We start from the raw sequence: 15,061 nt of genomic DNA on the forward strand, positions 1-15,061 counted from the left end.
AAGTATCCATCGAAAGAAGAGAGCATCAAAGATTTTAATTATAAATTAAATTTCGCGTGAAAGTGCTGCTTTCGAGAATGTCCTGATGTCGGTGTCGCTCCGTTTATATAAGAACATTGTTCTTAGTCTAAGCTTGATCAGCGTTGCAGAGGGTCTTCCTTTTTTGGTGCCTTTCACTTTCGAAGGTATTGACTACACGACCCTGTCATTAGGTTTTCAAATTATGTGTGCAAGAAATTTAGGTTGTTGGTGATCGATGAATCATGAGAGGTCTTCAGTGCCACAGATTTTATTAAGATTCAGATAACTCATTTTGAAGGCGTGGTCGGTTCCCTTTCGAGTGCAGCCTTCATGTAACATTTCTCGCAAAAATTGTCTGTAGCAGCTGAGATCGAGAACGTTTCTTTGATTTTCCGAAAGAGCAGACCAGACGCTACAGCCAAATGTGAGTCGACTCTTTAAAAAGGCATTTAAAATTTTTATTCTTGTATCAATCCAAATTCTGAAGTTTAGAAGCAGGTATTCATGGGTTTGGCAAGCAGCACGAGCCGAGCTGATCCTATTGTTGATTTCTGATATCATCATTATCATTGGTTTATTAGCAATTTTTCCAGTTCAATACACCACAAAAATGCGATGCGATGAAAGGATAGGAAGGTGTCGAAGCGACTTGGAGTAGTCTATATATCCCTACATTCGTTTCCTTACAGTGAATGATACGATACACCCAAGATATTTGAACGTTTTTCACGTTTCCATTTTGATAATTCAGCAGAGAGCAGAATGAAGTCGGGTCAGCCATGAGTTCTTCATTGTGGTTATCGTAGTTTTGTTTTCGACTCATTAATTGATAATTTGTAATAAGAACTTCTGTTAGTAGTTTTAGGCCTTCCTGGAGAGAGAGAGAGATATGATATTCTTTTTCGTCTGCACCATCGAGATGCTTTGACGACGGAGTTGCGATACGGCCGTGAGGTCATCTAGTCTGCACCCCCGTTTTTTTCTCCTCCATGCTATCCGTGATTGCTGAGCGCCTAGCAGGATAGCTGCGGATACCAATTTTCGAGTCTTTGGTATGACCCGGCCGGGGAGAAGCCGGACGCATAACCATTACACTATCTCGTCTTTGCAATAGAATTCCAGATCATCCGCAAATCTTGAGCCCATTTTGGTAGCGGTTTCGGAAAGTTTTTCTCACTCTTATATTCTCGTGCAGAGTTCGGTGTGCGAAAATGATACTGACTAGAAAGCGATATCCGATATCCGATCCGATAGTTCTTTCTATATATCCCTGATGGATTTGAAAGGGAAAATTTTCTGAATTTATATGAACTAGTTAAATGTGAATATGTAATGATTTTGAAGGATCTGAAATATGCAAGCAAACTGCCCAAGCACGCTTCTCATTTTTATTCTGTACACGAATCGTGGATGTGTGTGATACCATGTCGCACATTCAAAGTAGTAACGTTCTCAATAACAATCGGTAGCTATGGTTTCGCATCCGGGCCGATTCCAACAAGTCACCGTGAAATTTGCGTCGTCGCCCTAAAACCGCAAACAAAGACTAGCAAATTATCATATATTTACTTTCAGAGTAAAATTAGAAATCGTGATCTATTGAAACAATACGGATTGGTGTACTATAATATGATTGTGTAAATTTCGATGCAAATTATATTGTGATGAATCGCTACAGCCTAGGCTTCATATTGTTGCTTGTTTGATTGCGTTTCAGATACCTTAACTTACTATATATTTATCAACTAATGAGATTTATTACGTGATCTTGTCCAGTCCTTCCGGACTGAAAAGCTCTGAACGAGATGTGGCTTCGATTCAATCATTGCTGAGCATTTGTGTTAACATGCACACCAGCAGCATGGATAAGCGAATAAGGTAAAGTCACTGCCAGGCTGTGTTTGTTGTGTTGTGATACTGCCATGATGTATACCTATTGCCAACTTTGTTCTTCATAGTATTTGTCGACTTATAATGTTCACTTGTCTTATAAAGTTGTGTGACTCCGGTAATTTATGATATGAGAAGCATATGCCAGTTACATAAACCATTTTACCATGATAATTGATATCCATTGAATTCATAGTCGATATGAACTGTAGAAAATACATATATTTCAGTCCACAACTTTTCCTTGATTCCAGATGGATAAAATGCTAAAAGTTAACAAACTCACAACCAAGTTAACTGCTGATGGCTTCTATACGGGAATGTAAGAATGTTGCTTTAGGGTTGACTCTAACCTGAACAAACCATTCAAAATGTATCCCCGCCTCATCCCTCGCCTCTGTTGTCTTTATAAGTCTTCGAGATTAATAAATATTCTGTTAGAATGGATGCTGTATTGAAAGTTATAAGTATCTATTATAATCATAACATGAAATGTCTCACCATGATTGATGTAGGCGTATTTTTTCACTCTTTTTATGTACAATTAATCAGACAAGTTCTCAATATAGATACCATCTCAGAACTATGCAGTTTGATAATTAAATAAAAAGCTCTTCTGTGTTACATTCTCAGTTGATTAACTCTGCCCTGCGTTTATGTTGGTATTGAAAATCAAACACTGATTCGTAATAGTATATTGATATATCGGGTACATATATATATATTATTTTTTAAATATTGTCATCATATTTTGACAATTCGTATTAGATATATAACTCTATAGTGTTTCATTCTTTTCATTTTGCTTAATTGCCTTCGCATTTTCAGGGTGCCATTTTATGGGAGCATCAGTCTCTTCATAGAAACTTTAACTGGAACTTACTTCAAAATTCATGTCCTGCCATCGGAAACAATTCTTTCTATCAAGGCCAAGATACAACGTCTTGAGGGTGAGACTTTATTTTTGCATTATTTTACCATTTTTATCACTTAATTCTTGACGAATTGATGGAATATCAAATAGTTTTTGCCCCTTCATGATGATTTCTTCCGCTATTTGATGACAAGTGGGCTACATAACTTCTCTTTGTCAAATTGTAGCTATTTACGAAAGCTGGTATGTTGAAAGACGAAGCTATAAAAAGCAGAAGCAATAAAAAGCATGCAAAGTTCTGAAAGAAGATGGATTTTCAATTTTTTATATGTTGTGTTGGCCAAATTTGTGATGCTAGTTGCTCACAATGCCTGTATTTGACCTCTATTATAGTAGAAAAAATATCATAGTCATATCTTATAGCCATAGCCCTACTCAATATCGAAATCAGATACTTTTACAACTTTGTTCAACATTTATAGAAATTCAGTCTATTACTTTTAAATTCTCATCCAGAAAACTTTGTGCATTGAACTCAATAACAGCATTTCCTGTCATTGTGCATTATCGGCACCTATAAAAGTATATTTTCGAATTCTCCTAGATCGATTTTCTTTTACAAATCATACTGTCATGTCAAGTCCATTTTCTTTAAGAAATTACAGCCTCCTGCATCAAAATATTGTGGTTTTCCGTTCCGTCATATGCATTAAATTGGATGTAGGCTAATGGTAATAATTTCAAAAAGTGAATAGGCCTACTTGTAAATCATAGTGTGTAAAGTCGCTCAGTATGAAATTGCAATATTATCATGGTGACTGTTACTATGAGATGGTTAACCTTGCTAATAATTTTCAGGAATTCCAATATCTCAACAGCATTTAATATGGGAAGGAGCAGAATTGGATGATAAGATGTGCCTGCACGAATACAGGTCTTTTATTTCTCATACTTGTATGTATAGGCCTATTGCCTACTTCAAATGTCAAGCAATATATGGCAATGTTTGCAGTTGGTAGCCTAATTAATGAATATTATTTCTATTAGTTCAAAAGCCACTGGAACAGTTGGATTAACTACTGTTATAGGCTAATGGCCAACAAGGTGATGTTCTGTTGGTTATATTATGTTATTGATGTGCAATATTGTAGTGCTAATAATTATATATACTCAAACCAAGCCTACCGTCAACCTGGGTTACTTTGGGGTGACTATGGACACTAAGCAGTAAAACATTTAAGTGGTCATTGATTGAAGTGTGCCGCTGGAGGTTAAATTCTTTTTCATGAGGCAACAGACCACAAGTAGTCTCAATAAAAGGTAGATTCATTTCAGTGAAATAGTAAACAGTATCCTGTGTTCATTCTTTTCAGAATTCCGAGAGACGCTAGTATCAAACTGGTCACAACGTTGCGCGGTGGTCCAATTAACACAAGAAAAAGTAAGTTCCTTATTTACAAATAAATATTTGCCATCAGGTACAAATTCCGCATTTTCTTTTGGTCTAATTCCGTTTCGCACTTTAGCCGAACAAAATTACCAGTTTCCGTTGATATGTTGTGACATTTTTTGTCCAATCACTTCATGTATTTCTAAACTTCACAGCCAATAATATAGGCTATAATCCCACTGCCGAATTCGGCATCTGATTACATCTGGACAATACTTTGTCAGCAGTGTTGTGGAAATGATTTTTGTCTTGAAGTGATATGTTGCGAACATTTCCTATTTCAATGAATAAATAAGCAAATATTGTGTTCTTGGCACCTATGTAGGCCTTGAATACTTTTCGCATTTTCATGAACCAAACCTCGTCTGGATGATTGAAGTTCTTTCACATTTTATTATCAGCTGCAAACACCCTATGAAAGTTTCATGAATTTCCATTATTCTCAAAAATCTGCAAGAATAACGTCTTTCAAATGTGAATGATTCATTTTTAGTCACCACCAACGATTCCAACGATTACTTTGACTTGAGCGAGGATGAACTTTTTGAAGAACTACCGTTCACGCCAGGCTCAACTGATTCAGACTCACAAGTAAGTGGCTATTTCCACGGAAGAGATGGTAACAAATTACGATAGACTACTGTACCTAATTATAAAGGAAAAGTAATTAGGCCTATTACTCTTCTGGTGTTTTGACTGCAAATTACGTTGTCTATAGAATGATGCTCAACAATTTTTGCTCTTTTCTAACCGGTAGAAGCGACGTTATTGCTGTTGAAAATTTTAGATTCGCAAAAAAATAGCTAGGACGGTGGGCAATTCCAGAATTATTACTGAAAAACTCAAATAACTTTGCTTCTATGGTTTGGCATTGCGTCAAATTTGTTTTGCTTCGTTTTTGTAGACAAGTCATCAATTTCATTGGGTACGTAAAATTTACAGTAAAATTTGAAAAATTTTGTAATAAATTCAAAATTGTCAAACTCCTGTGCATTCCCATCTACCTGTTGGAATTGAGCCAAATCATGAAAAAAGTTAACCAACTGCCCATGCTTTTATCGAATTGAACTATCATAGCCTATAGAAGTGGCTTGTCCTCAATTTTAATCGAATATCGTATCAGATGAGGCCTTTATTAATTCAGCTACGAATCCAGTATATTTTTGTTTCTTAATATTATCTGCAGAACCGGTTTGGTCACCTCAATCTTATTTTAGACTAGTTGCAGCCTAGGTTTGACTAAGTTTCCACTCTACTGGTATATCACTTCGAAAATAGTATTTTTTACATAACAAAAACTTTGACTATATGCGCCAATCTTCTACTTCTTTTTTGACAACTCGGCTCATTCAAGTCGGATCCTAGAGTATTATTTTTCAATCCTTGAAACTCCACATATACCTACAGTCCTACACCTACCTGTAAAACCTGTACAAGCACTTCTGGATTGCTCAACAAAGCACCTTTATTTTTACATATCAGCAAAAATTTTGCCATTCCACTTTCGCTTCTACTTGAGGTAATCCATATCCATTTTGGTATTTTTAATGGTGTGCATTTAATTTTGAACGATTGTGCATTACGCTTTTCACTGATTGAAACCAACATTATCAGGTCACGCTACTGGTGTACCGCAACGGAGACCAGATCAATTTCTTCCGAGTGATGGACTGCGGCGGAAAAATCACGCCGGCCTCTTACCAATTATCGTGAGTTTGCCGCGTTTCGAACATGTGATGTGTGTTTCGAACAATGTGATGGCGAATAGGCTAACCCATTTTTCTTTCAGGAGGCAAAACTCCGATTCCAAACCGCCTTCAGGTGTCGCGAAGCCACGGGTCACCATGTCCAGGATCAAAGAGAATCAGGTGACGGCGGCGAAAATGAAAAAGCTGCAAAGCAGAATAAAGCATTTGCGTCTCAAGGAAAACGCGGACGTGGAAGTAAGGGATTGGGTGTGCTCGGGAGCCTTTGGGTATAATACCTGTTTTTGTGCACTTAGAATGTGCCTGGTAAAGAGAAAATGTCGGCGTTTGACGACGCATCAGACGCAGATTTGTCTACCGGAGCATGTAGCAGCAATAAATGTAAGCGACAATCTGTTTGCACAATTGGTACCCCAATTTTATAAACATTCTATGCAGTGGTCTGATTCAAATCTTTTATCAACCGCTAATGCCAACTGGTTCGCGGCTCTATAGAACCGGTGCGAACCGGCTGAATCCGACCACTGATTGTATATAAATAGCGATTTGTGTAATAATCGTATGTTACACAATAATAATCATCGGCACAGCACACAGGCTCCTCCTTGCCATCTGATCTGCAAAAGCGGCATCGCAAAAAACCTAATAATCAGCAGATACGAAATCATAACAAAAAATGTAGAACTGGTGTGACAGCAATTGTTGTCGAATACGACCATGATTCACTAAAAGCAACAACAACATCACAAATTGTTTGCTTAGTATTTGGAGTCAGCACGACAAAAGGCTGGATATCTAGCAGTGCTAATTACCATACACAAAATAGGCTTAGAATCAAGCATTCGAATATCACTTATTCTCATGAAACTATGGACTACGTGTAAAGGTAAAATATGTACCGTTTATACAAGGACAAGGAAGATAATACGAATTCTACGCTACGTAAAGATAATTTGGTAGATTTTTCCATCATACCTACATCATTGTACCTTGTGACAATGATATTGGATAATTGCCCCTTCGCAGAAGTGTCAGTTTTGCTAACGTATGTAGTTTCGTACTATGTGTTTTGGACGCTGTGATACGACCAATTCATGTTACAAGGATAAATACGGTAACACTACAATTCGAGTCTCAGTGGAAAGAATTGTAGGCTATCACTCGTAAAATGTGGAATTATTATTATTAATAATCGAATGATATTCGAGTGACTCAGATCATTGTGCCCAGCGCTAATTGGAAGGTGTTAAGAAACTTTCCTACTGTGTATCAATTTCACTATACTGTATTCACGAATTTAAGATCATGACAAGCGCGCTGGAAGATGACACTATCTAGCAATAGGCTATAGTCTGTGTCCCTCTTTTCTTTCCATCAGGTATATCCACCGCAGACTATGTCATTGTAGATTTGCGGTGATATACTTATCCAGCCACTTTTTCGCTGAACAGTTTTTGCAAAAATTACTGCATTTAATCCAATCAAATCATGTAATTTGTTTTTTATCAGTTTTGTTCCAACAACATAAACAAGGTCTGTCAGTATTGTCCCATGCTGTACAGAACAACTGTATTAGGTTGTAAAGCTTTGTTTGGAATTGACACAAAAGACTATTCTAGTCTAGAAGTTTTCTGCTTCATATGTTATTCCGAAGCTTTGAAATATTCATCAACAGACCTCATCAATATAAGATTTCATCCAGATCATCCTATGCATTTCGTCTTTGGCCCTCGTCATACCTTTTGAAAAAAAACGACGTTGCGCTTTCAGGAAAATGATTAATTATGAATCTTGGTTTCAGCTCTGACGGCATCGACAGTTCCAAAACTGGAGTCATTGAAAAGTGTTCAGGCACGGGATAAAAGCTGGCGAGCTGCAGCAAGGAATTTTGATCTCGATAAACCCGGGTTAGTATGATTGCCATCAGCTTATAGGAGAGGTTTCTAGAGGTTTATTGCTGCGATGCTGTGTTGAAGCTTGGTGACTGAGGTTGACATGTCATTATGGTTCAACGGGATCGCTATTAGTTCAAGAAGATATATCGTGAGATGTCGAATTGTATGCAAAATGGTCTATGCTTGACATGTTGCAGCGTTTGATGTTCAGTTCATAAGCCAACATAATTATGATTCAGTACTTCTCGAATTTTCCATCAAATTTGCTTTGGTTGTATATCATGGAACCTTCTGAATACCCAAACAGTTTCAATCCCTTCACGTTAGAAATAGACAGTGCCCTGTGCCCATAGCCTTTGAATAGCTTTTGCAGATTCAGCCTATACTGTACTGATGTAGCCTCATATCATGAGTTTCATTACTTGTATTGAATTTTGACCCTTTACATAAGTTGATATGACTCATATTGCTATGAAAGGGCATAATTGCTGACTCTCTTCCACATTCAGAGGATAGGCTTTTTGATTTTTTATGATGATCATCATAGGCTACTCATAAGAACATTATGCATCCATCCTTATGCATACTGTACTTTTTCTCATGCCAATTTCACTCTATCAAGGCTTGTGTAATCCATGATGATTATCATATCATTCGATCTATTTCTACACTGCAACATGAATTTGCTATTATGAAACAATTTGATTGTATGGTGCTTTATTTATATTCAATGTAGGCCTACCTAATTCGATATGAAGTCGTTGTGCAATGGCCTTCTGAATAATCATCAACTATCAATTGCATTTCCGAAGTTTATCTGTGTGTGCTGATCCTGTATTTAGATTTGACTACATTCCAAGCATTTAATTAATTTGACCTAATTATGCGTCAGATTTTTAATAATTAGATAAATCAGTCCTTACTTATTTCAATTCTCATCGCGGATGCAGTTTGATGTTACTGATTAGCAGAAAATAGTAACATAATATGCCTGTTCGAATTCTGTGATGTTGCAAAATTACTGCCACATGCTCGGCACTTCACCATCTCACTTGTACAAAACATTCCAGGCCTTCTCACGAATTGTCCCCCAAGATCTCATTCAACAAACATGAAATGTACTTGAGATCATACGGCCTGCTTCCGAGGCATCCCGATACCGTAGATACCGAAGTGGAAGATAAATCATTGCCGGAACGAAGGTGAATTTGTTTTTATCTTTGCCGATCCGTAGACCAGTACACTAGGTATCTGCACTGCATCCTAAACCTATCTAAGATTGAATTTGTATTGAAAAGGAGTGTGATTTATAGTTCAAACTTGAAAATTCATGTAAAACCCAGACACTGTTGTAGGAGTATCAAATTCAACCCCTGAATGTCATTTTAAACGTCCACTAGAGTTCCGTGTAATGACCCCTGTTGAACACAATGACACTAACCAATTGATATGTAGCCTACGTTCCCTATGCCTACCTTTTTCTTTATTGATAATGAGTTACGTATGATGGTAATTGATTGTAATCGTTATGTCAATAGCGATTGCGTTAAAATCAACTCAGATATTTTCACTCAGTTGTTACTAATGTATTGGCATTGCCAAAAAGGTGACAATGTCCTACTGCTGTGCTGACAGCAAGTTGTCCACTCGGCAAAATGATAGCAGATATCCGTGATGTTGTTCACACTCAGTCCTATTTTAAGACTTGAACTGCGCTGGAATGCTGCAACTTTAAATACATATCCTTTCAATACACATACCCTTACTGTTCGTAGTTTAATATTCAATTCAACACGGAAGGAGAGACATAATTTATTGCTGCTTTTGATGGTAGCACAAAAACATCTGATCAAATAAGTACATTTACCGTGTCATTAGTAAAACCATGTGAATGTTTATCATGTATAAGATTTCAACACTGCTTAACCAACACAGGCCGAACTTACTTTCCTTGGGCTCCATGGACGAAACTCGCAGCGTCAAGGAAGCAATTTCCGACGAAGAACCGTCGACTTCCAGCGGCGTGTCACAAATGACAATGCGCGAAATTGCTAGTGGCCGTCGCAGCAAAACTTTTAATAACGGCCATGACGGCGGTCTCGGACATAATGGGGGCTTGGCCCTCGTGCAGGAAGGCCGCACGAAATTACCTGTGATCTCGACCAGGGCGTCTTTGACCTCTAGTTTTGCGAACAGCGACGGGACAATAAACCGTGAAGCGAATCGCAGTGCACGCACTCGCGGTCTTGAAAATTCTTTGAAGGAATACGATAAAGTCGGCTTGACGCAATGTCAGTTCGGTGGGTGTCTTCTTGTTTGATAATTTGGTGATAACATTGTTGATGTACAATGTCCTTTTCAATAATCGACGAGTTGCTGACGATTGCCCCTGACGAGTGTCGGCCGAAAATATTCGGGTTTATTTCAACTTGAATATAATATTGAATTGTTTTAGAAGTGTGTTGGAATTCAACGATAGTAATCTGTTATTGATCTAAGCTGAATCGTTTCGTTTGAATTACAAGCTCGCCGGATAAACCTTATTCCATTCCACTTTCGGATATGGATGGAAACGACCTGATAATTTTACGTTGCAATCGAAAGAATAACATATTGAATAATATCTTCATGTCCTGAAATAAACCCAAATATTTTCGGCCTACACTTTTAAGGTGTAATCGTCAAAAACTAGTAGAGAATCGGCGAGAACATTCTATATCACCAATCCTATCACCAAATAGGATCTCTACTAGTTGTTGATGATTACCACTGATAAGTCTTAGCTGAAAATATACTGGCTTAAATCAATATGAATATATTATTTAATTGTGTAATGAAGTTCTGTACCTCCAAGGCTCTCTTAAAATACGGTACTAAAGCATTGTCAGTAATGTTCATTTGACTGCGTAGGCTAAATGACGATGGTGATGATGTTCTTCTGTGTGGTTCTCGGACAAAGCACATCAATAATGTTTGTAGCAAGCTTCAAATGAGTGGCATAATCAACTGTTTCTATCTGGCTCAGGGATAGGCCTAATGGTCATGATGGAAGTTTTGTAGAGGTAGAATTTTCTTATTGCGTGTATATTACAGGCGAAAAGTCGAATATGAAATTCAGCAATTTGCGAAAACATCCCACTTTACCATTGGATACCAACGATAGCTTGCAGGTATAGTTACCATATCAGTTGTTGACTTTGATGTCTTGTATCCAAAACCAAACTGCACAAGGAAATAGTCTACCGGGTATCCTAGTTTGCTGTCAATCTCAGTAAGTGATATGACTCCCTGTTACCTATTAAGCTTCAGTTTCCGAAGTAGGAAGTATGTAATTAAGTTAATAAGTAACGCAACATTAATATCCTTAGGTGTTGCTTGATGTTTGTCTGACAGGCAGCGGCTTTCAAAAACTGCAAAAATATTATTGTAACTATGAAAATATTGCATCATCAAAACATGAGCATTTGTCTGAATTATACAATATCTGACTATGATGAGTCACTGGGAGGGTCTGATTACAGTTCTCATGTACCACAACACGCTCAAATATGACCAGATCACATATTATATACCTGTACGGGGTATCGGGTTACTGTGAACAATGAAAGTCTCATGCTGGCGATGTAAATAACTCATGATCTGTAAATTGAACCTTGGTCTGACGGATAATGGTTCCTTATTTGCGATACATAGATACCCGGTAAAGAAGGGCGGGGCAGTGCTTTGAAGAACGAGGGCTTGGTGCCATATCCGCCGAACGCGTCTGCGGCGATCTTACCTCCGGTGCGGCCGTTTATGATCAAGAAAAAGCGATGTTTTCATTGCAGCAAAAAGACCGGCCTGGCGTCGAGTTACTTGTGTCGGTAAGTGGTATTTTGTTCTCTGCCGGTGCTAACTAGAATGGTACCAGGGACAGACTTGTACGATCTACTGGATTTGCAAAACTCGCAACTAAAACTAACGGCCTTCAAAAATCCACAACTACCTAAACACGACTGAGTAATAATATGATTTATTGAGTCGCAAATGAGCTAAGAAATATTGGAGATGGAATTGGCATTTCGAAATGACGTCAAGTTTGAAACAAGAGGGGTTTCGACACCCAAAACCCAATGATAATCATCAGATTATATTTTCATCTGATCAAGACACACACACAGTTCTTCTCGATGTTAATCTTTATTCCTCGGCTCGTTCTTGCTCTTTCCATTCTTTGTGAGTGCGTTCTCTCATCGGGTCTTTTATTGGGCGTTTTTGTCGCCGTAAGAGCAGCAACGCGGGGGAAGAGGAGCCCAGATAAGGGTAGCAGGCGCATATCGTCACCACTGCGCTAACTCCCCGCCTGTTGGCTATTTTGGACGTTGGCTTGTTAGTAGTGATGACTCTAAGCTAGCAACGAGAACATCACACAACAGAACACTGGTATACGATCGAACTTAAACGACAACATGTATTTTCTAGTAGTTCTAGGACTAAATTCTTTTAAACGCGCAACTAGAACTAGAACTAGAATTACTCAGAAAAACAGAAGTTAGTTCACTGTCGACTAAGATTGGTAGCTTGGAAAGTGATTGTAATCCAATCATGGCTGATTTGAATCAAATTCCAAAATCTCTGCCTGAAACATATTTAATCATCAGTAATTATCGGGGCAAGTTTTTGTTGCACTTAAATCACGAGAAAGTTGCACTTAATTTTGGCAAAAGTTGCAGTAAAAAGTTGCATTTATAATTTTTGTTGAATTAGTAGGGTATGAGATACTCGAAAGGTTCCGTTTTTTAACGTAGTTCCTGCACAGCTGTCAAATTTGTTACCGTTTCACCTACATTCTGGCGAGACCGACAAAAATTACATTTTTTCCCTCTACACAAGAAGGAAATTACGCAATGCAAGAATAATTTTTCCCCAAAAAGCATAGTGATAATACCCTCTTCCTAAAACAAGTCAAATAACGCACCCCGAACCCACTGGGTCTGCAAACGTGACCTAAGGCGTTTCAGAAAAACTCACACTTAGCGACTTTAACAAAATCAATAGCCAGAAACAGGTGACCCAGTGCAAATGTAATTTTCTGCGGTCTCGCCTGGGCGTTCGTGAAATGGAAAACTATCTCAAATTTAAACGACACAATTAAGAACGCGATCTATTTACATATTGTTGAGGGACGGTTGTCCTTGTCAGGGGTGGTTGAACTTCTTGCTTGCAAGCCATTGTGACATAGATTGTGAGATGCAGCTGACCCACCATATAACTCTTTGTTATGCAAATCGCAGAGAATAGAACCATACTAGAAATAGTTTGTAGCATGTTTTTAAATCACTCCTTTACATTTTACGCAATATTTGATGAAAGTTGCCGTAAATATCGGTATGAAAAATAGAGAAAAGTGGAAGTATAAAATCCCGCCAGACAGCTTAAAACATCATAGTAGAAAGATTCTGAGTATCTAGGAAGCTGTCGGAAGCTGTATGAAAAAGTTGCAAAAACTTGCCCTAGTAATTATATAATCACATCCAGTAAAATACCGTAAGTAGTTCGACCAATTTCCGGTTTCTTCAATGAGTGCTTGCGAATCATGCATAATTGATGATTGTACTGTACAATTTCACACAGCCATCATGTCTCCGTGGTCACACCTCAGTTCTAGCAAACCAGATATCTCGGATTATAATTGCAATTGGTTGGCACCTCCTTAGAACATGGGAAGTAAAGCTAATCTAGATCCAATACCAGGTAAACGGGAGTGGCTGTTCGCATGAAGGGAATTCACGGTAAAACTGCCGTCGAATTAGCGAGCACTGGTTCACCGTGGCAGCAGTACAATCTGGAGAACTTTGTAGGTTCTATGACATTGTAGCCTACATGCTGACACACAGAATCGCTTTAAGTCATGAGTTATTATCAGTTGACACAGTTACTGTCAAGTAAAATCACTTTGTCCAATTGGGTAACAAAATGTACCCACGAAGCAATTAGTCGTGTTAATTAGCTCTGAAATTTGAAATTTCCGATTTAATTTATGGTTACCATATTTTGGAAATCGGAAAAGAGGACATTTTTTCGAAATTTCCAGGCTTACAACTGGAGTAAAATCTGGAAAAATGGTAGATTTTTCACATAATTGTGGTTGGTTGACTAAAAACAAGTCATTTTGCCGACTGGACTCCAGAAATATCCACTCCTTTTTGTTGAATTCTCTGTTGTTCGCTAGTTTTGAAAAGTGACTTTTTCCAGTTCTAGTTGGCCATTTTTTAAATATCCAGTAGTTGGTGGTACAATTTGTGTAAAGCTCTGTAAAACTGGAGTCAAACTACAGGGCATGGCATCTGTTAAGCACGTCGAAGGCCGAATTGAAGCGAAGGATCCGTAGCTCAGCTGTTTCTACTTTTAGGTGCGGGGAAAACTTCTGCGCATCGCACCGCTACGCCGAAGCCCACGCGTGCACTTTCGACTACAAAGCTCGCGGCCGGCAAGTCTTGAAGGAGGCCAACCCGCTCATATCATCACGGAAGCTGCCAAAAATTTGATATTTCTTACTATTTCGATCACTGTGTTCTTTTCACGTACGGACGTTCACTCTTTGCCTCTATATCGTTCATGTAGAAACGTCGTGTCTGTCTATTGAAATACATGATCACTCGCGGTTTTACCGGCTTGGCGTGGCGGTTCGGGCGTTCGTTTCTTGGAAAACTCGAGGTTAGTCCTAGATGCAGTCAATTTGAAGACTTTGAAGCCGGAGTCGCGATCCCTATACTTCCTAGCCTTCCTGGAAGGAATTCACAGAAGATTTTACTATGCTGTAGCCAGAAGACTTGTAAAACTAGATAATACGAGGGTTGCCATATTTTGGAATCGGGAAAGGAGGACACTCTCAAAATTTTCAGACTCAGAATTGTGGGGTAAACTTTGTGGTTGACCGACTAAAATCATATGGTAACCCTAGATAATACTAGTTATTTAATTAGAGCGTAACAATATGTCAAGCTTAAACATGGTCAAGATATGGAGCGCCATTAAAAAACAACTACCGCCTGCGGAATCAACATTTACCGTGTTAATTCGAGAGAAGCGGACAGGACAATCGCGATTACAAAACCCTCAATAACGATGTCGTTGAGAGCAATTTACCGACTTACCGCAAAACGTAGGAATCGAGAGAAAACGTGAACGGTTTGCGTCACGAACGTCACTACCCGCGAAGTTTGGTATTATAAAACTGAAATTA

General features: G+C 38.4%; 1 protein-coding gene across 2 annotated transcripts; it reads left to right on the forward strand.

Moving 5' to 3' along the window:
* Positions 1-1,737: 1,737 nt before the first annotated feature.
* Positions 1,738-14,485, forward strand: LOC145439341 (AN1-type zinc finger protein 4-like). 2 transcript variants are annotated; one of them, XM_080316844.1, is made up of 14 exons: positions 1,738-1,899; positions 2,740-2,861; positions 3,644-3,719; positions 4,159-4,226; positions 4,729-4,826; positions 5,850-5,944; positions 6,025-6,178; positions 6,238-6,322; positions 7,743-7,848; positions 8,907-9,038; positions 9,772-10,136; positions 10,930-11,006; positions 11,530-11,699; positions 14,228-14,485. In XM_080316844.1, the coding sequence occupies exons 1-14, from the start codon at positions 1,868-1,870 to the stop codon at positions 14,361-14,363; spliced, it is 1,716 nt and encodes a 571-aa protein (XP_080172970.1). In that variant the 5' UTR covers positions 1,738-1,867; the 3' UTR covers positions 14,364-14,485. The 2 variants fall into 2 exon arrangements, with proteins under 2 accessions (XP_080172970.1, XP_080172971.1); XM_080316845.1 differs by lacking the exon at positions 8,907-9,038.
* The last annotated feature ends 576 nt before the right edge of the window (positions 14,486-15,061 follow it).

This window comes from Botryllus schlosseri, chromosome 5 (assembly GCF_051294905.1).
Source record: "Botryllus schlosseri isolate E-star chromosome 5, Bs_hap1, whole genome shotgun sequence".
Lineage (NCBI taxonomy): Eukaryota > Metazoa > Chordata > Ascidiacea > Stolidobranchia > Styelidae > Botryllus > Botryllus schlosseri.